At 45.9% G+C, this 5,037-nt stretch overlaps 1 protein-coding gene across 1 annotated transcript in view; it reads right to left on the minus strand.

Moving 5' to 3' along the window:
* Positions 1-3,370: 3,370 nt before the first annotated feature.
* Fam228b (family with sequence similarity 228 member B) overlaps positions 3,371-5,037 on the minus strand; it is a 27,343-nt gene continuing 25,676 nt past the window's right edge. The window contains exons 9-10 of the mRNA XM_015479928.2: positions 3,647-3,732; positions 3,371-3,560 (exon numbers count right to left, since the gene is read on the minus strand). Of these exons, the coding sequence (XP_015335414.2) occupies positions 3,451-3,560; positions 3,647-3,732 (196 nt within the window). The 3' untranslated portion in view covers positions 3,371-3,450. The remainder of the gene's footprint in view (positions 3,561-3,646; positions 3,733-5,037) is intronic.

A 5,037-nucleotide genomic window follows, 5' to 3' on the forward strand; every position in this document is an offset into this window, starting at 1 on the left:
GCGCCCGAGGCGGCCTCTAACGCCCGCCCAGGGAGCCGTGCAGCCCGCGACCCCGCGCCTGCGGAGGCCGGGGCAGGAGGTCGCCTCCGGAGGTCGCAGGTTCGAGGTCAGCCTCAACAATTTGAGACCTTGTCTCAAAATGAAAAAAATAAAAAGGGCCGGGCGCGCCGGGTGGCCCGCGCCTGTAATCCCAACGGCTGTGGAGGCTGAGGCAGGAGGATCGCGAGTTTAAAGCCAGCCTCAGCAAAAAACCAAGGCACTAAGCAACTCAGTGAGACCCTGCCTCTAATAAAATACAAAATAGGGCTGGGGCTGGGGCTCAGTGGTTGCGTGCCCCTGAGTTCAATCCCTGGTACCATGAATAAATAAATAAATAGGGCTGGGGATGGGGCTCACTGCTAGGGTGTCCCTGGGTTCAACCCCTGGTATGGGGTGGGGAGAATAAAGGAAGGACCTATAACGCCCCCAGCAACACCACCTACGCCCCTGATGGGATCAAGCTTCCCGCAGTCTGCAAGCTAGCTCCAGGTAGCCGGCAGCTCTGTCCAGGTCTTTCCCACCCTAAAGAAGGAGCTCTATGCTGGGCTCAGGGGCTGGTCCAGTTGATTTTCTATTACATTATTAAGTTTTTAATTTTTATTTTAGTTGTACCTGACAGTAGAAGGCATTTTGGCAGAATGATACATAGATCATACTTATTCTATTTAGGATCCCACTCTTGAGGTTGCCCATCATGTGGGTTTGCCTGGTCATGGATGCAAATACAAGGCTAGGAAAGTTCTGACCAGTTGGTTTTACTCTCTCCTATTCCCTCCTTCTCTTCCTTCCCTTGGTTTCCCTTTTCCAGTCCAACTCCCTTGTTTGGGGTTAGCATCCACAAATGAGAGAGATCATTCTGCCTTTGGTTTCTCGGGATTGGCTTACTTCACTTAGCACGATATTCTCCATTCCATCCATTTATTGGCAAATGCTATGATTTCATTCTCCTTTATGGCTGAGTAATATTCCACTGTGTACAAGTACCACATTTTCTTTATCCAGGTTGTTTTCATAGCTTGGCTACTGTGAGTTGAGCTGCCTTAAACATGGATGTGGCTATGTCACTGTAGTATGCTGTTTTTAAGTCGTTTGGGTATAGACCAACTATTACATTATTGATTTAACAGGTTCAAATATCATTTGTGAAAAGCAAGGAAACTGGTATATTTTTATGATTTTCTCCTCTTCCCCTCCTAATTTGTAGCAGTGTTCATAACACTTTAATTCCATCCCATCACCATGACCACTTTTTTTTGGGGGGGGGGTCTCTTCTTACAGTTAACAGAGTCAGTATTCCCATTGAGTCCTTTTACTATATATTTTTTGGAGGTGTCTCGACCCACGTTCATGATCTAATCTTTTTTTTTCAAGAAGAGAGAGGCCTGGGCCAGGCAGCTCAGTGGTGCAGCACTTGCCTAGTATGCTCCAACCCCGGGGGGTTGTATCCCCAGCAGTGCAAAAACAAAACCATTCTTTTTTATTGCCAAATAATATTCTATTTTATGGGTATAACACATTTCATTTTACCTACTTATCAGTAATGAACATTTGATTGTCTCCATTTTGGCGATTCGGAATAATGCTGTTTCGTCTACGGCCATACCACCCTGAACGCGCCCGATCTCGTCGGAATAATGCTGTTTTGAATCTCTTGTAGTAGAGAACTCTGCTTAGTTTTTTGAATCATGGCACACTGTTTGATCATGAATTCTATCTGGTGGGTGTTTGTGTCATCCCCTCCCCCACTTGTTTCCTTGCTGTGTTTTATGCTCTCTCTGGACCTCGTGCCAGTTCGTTTTTGATGACTCGTCTGTGAATGAAGTGAGTGTTTTCCAAACTAACTATTTGCGGGAAGTTTCAGTGAAAGAGACCCTTGGGACTGTGCCCCACGCTGGTAGGATTTTCCCTGTAACCTGGGATTTCCTGAGTTCCTTTAGCTTTTCTTCTCCTTGGCCAACAGAGACAGGCAGCCAGAGGGCTGTCCGTGTCGTTCTTCTACCACCATCACAGGAGCAGACTCTTGCAGCCAAATGTCTGGCCATGAGATTCTTTGTTCTGGTCCCAGGATGCTGGGAGCTGGGGGTCTTGCCTCTGCCTCTGCAGTGCAGGGTGACCCTCAGCGTGGGGAAAGCCCTTGGTCAGTGCATTCTGTCCCCTGCAGCCAAAGCCATCATCTGTCTTTCCTCCTAGTCTCCTGCTTTCCCTCCTATTTCATAATTTGGATTTTCATCATCTAGTTTTCTCAGGTCTATTGTTATTTCTGTTTCTGTTTTCCTTAATATCTGTGAGTGATTTGTAAGAATAATTGTAAATTCTTGCTTGGTACCACACTATGCAGGCTGGAGGCATAAAATATTTACAGAAAATGAAAATCTGGCAGTTTCAGGTAAACCCAGCTATATGCTGCAGGGGGTTTCAGAAGCCCCTTGTTTCCCACATCCCAGGGCTGTCTGATTTCAGCAGCACCACTGACTGCTGCTGTAGTGTCGTACCACCTCGATTGCCCTGCTGTGTTCACCTCTCTTCTTCCCTTACTAGCCAGGCGACCTTTGGCAAATGACGTCTTCCTTCTGTGCCTCTATTTATACATCAGTAAAGCAGATATGATAATTCTTCAAGTCCTTTAAAAAGATCCCCTTTGCCTAAGGAAGGCTAAATTCTGCTCTCCTGCACTGTGTCCTGTGCTTTACCATGACGAGGACTGAAACTCCACATGAGCCCCAGGGTGATGTTCCGAATGCCAATCAGCAAGTGAGCAGTCACGATGAACTTTTAAGTTCTCTAGAGAATACTGGAAAAACCTGGGGAGGATATGTGGACGTGGATTTTAAGGGTGCCTGACCAAAGGAAACATACCTTAATTTAGAAACAATAAACAGGAACTCAATAAGATCACTATCATTTTTATTAGACCTTTCAGCAAAAATTTTTTAAAATGTATTCATTTTTAAAATTTATTCTAATTTGTTATACATGATGGCAGAATGCAAATCATTTCATATTATCCATATAGAGCACAATTTTTCAAGACACTGATTGTACACAAAGTATTTTCACACCATTCATGTCTGATACATGAACTTAGGGGAATGATGTCCATCTTATTCCACCACCTTTCCTACCCCCTTGCCCCCTTCCTTCCCCCTTCCCCTCCCTCCCCTTTGCCCTATCTAAAGTTCCTCCATTCCTCCCATTATGAGTCAGCATCCTCATATCAGAGAAAACATTCGGCCTTTGCTTTTTTGGGATTGGCTTGATTCACTTAGCATTATATTCTCCAACTCCATTCATTTACCTGCAGATGCCATGGTTTTACTCTCTTTTAATGCTGAGTAATGTTCCATTGTGTGTATGTGCCAAAGTTTCCCTATCCATTCATCCACTGAAGGGCATCTAAGTTGGTTCCACAATTTAGCTATTGTGAATTGTTTCAGCAACATTTTTTAATTTCTGGGGAAAATACCTTTGCAATAACTGTCCATCCATGGTATTGCCATTTCTTAATTGCTGTAGGCATTGAGCTGAAAAACGAATGATTAAAAAAAAATTATTGCAGATGTTTTCCTTAGAGATAGAACAGGATGTGTGGGCTTTCCTCAGTCCTCACCTGCAGGATTCCTGCTTGCAGGTAAATTCCTGAAACAGCTGTCTTGTGTCTCCCCTTCCCACTGTATGCTCCTTGATTGCTGAGACCTTTGGAAGGTGACAAAAGGGAACAGTTGAGTGTGCTGCAGTGGCGAGGGGCTTGCGGTAGTACAAGCAACTAAGCTGAGCGGAGGCCCCTGAAGCCTAGTCCTGGCAGAGCTGAGAGATTAATCTTGCAGGCAGGTCTCCTGAGTCCCCTGCCTCCGCCTTGCCTTGCTCTATCTAGTGCCGCAGTCTGGCTGGGCACAAATGCCACAGTCTGGCTGGGCACACAATCACGAGCCACCACACAGCTTGTAGATTCAAACAGCAACTCTTTATTCCCGAACTCACACCAGCTGTCTACAATCACGTTCTGGGGAAATCCACGTTCTCTGCCCAAATCCACCCCCACTGGGCTTCTGTCTCCCAAAAAATACTGTCTGAATCCCGTGAGAACTCAAGGGGAACTCAGGCAGCAGGATACGCCCTATTCCCAGCAGGAATAATCTTAAACCTTAAACCTGGAACCTAAACCGGAACGCCCTAAACCTGGAACCGCCCTGGTCCTTGAGCAAGGTCACCTACATGCAATGTCACTGCAAAATGTCCTATTTCCACGAGTCCTTCCACTAAGCAACATGGGGTACGCTGGCAAGGAAATTGTCATACCTACTTGGCTAATGGCTCCCAGCAATCTAGATTCGGAAACATGGAAATACCAGGGACAGAGCCAGCCATAGCATGGATGGAGCAGGTCACCAATGCATGATATGAATGGAAGGACCCCCAATGGTCCTGCTTTCCGAGGTCAGTAGACTTGGAGTAGTAATTTATACTGAGATGGTTGTGATTTAGAAAATACTGGATTCCATTCTTTGGTCAAACCTCTAGATTTCCCTAAACCCCATCTCACCATCAGCTGATGACCTCACGTCATTGAGAAAATGAGCAGAAATAAACCATCTTCCTTCATGGAATCGGCCCAGCTAACATCATCTCTATCCAGACTCTGCTTTCCTTCCTCCCACTACAAGGAAACTGTGGTGGGCTTCAGCCCAGGACCCCTGCGGGGAGCCACTGTGAACCACTGGAGGGTCGTGTAGAAGCTGTATCCCTAAGATGGGCTGGTCTGTCCAGCCCCTGCTTTTTAAAATTACTTTCCATGTCCTCCAGTTTTTTCACTATTTCCTCTTTCTTAGCTTTTTTTTTTTTTTTAATTTATTTAGTGGTGTTGGGGACTGAACCCAGAGCCTTGGGCATGCCAAGCAAGCACTCTGTCAAGTGGGCTATATCGTCAGCTCCTCTTTCTTAGCTTTTATTCCACAGCCAGCCCATCCCACTGAGGGGAACCTCGATTCTGTCGCCTGCACA

The sequence above is a fragment of the Marmota marmota genome, unplaced genomic scaffold (genome assembly GCF_001458135.2).
Source record: "Marmota marmota marmota unplaced genomic scaffold, marMar, whole genome shotgun sequence".
Taxonomy (NCBI): domain Eukaryota; kingdom Metazoa; phylum Chordata; class Mammalia; order Rodentia; family Sciuridae; genus Marmota; species Marmota marmota.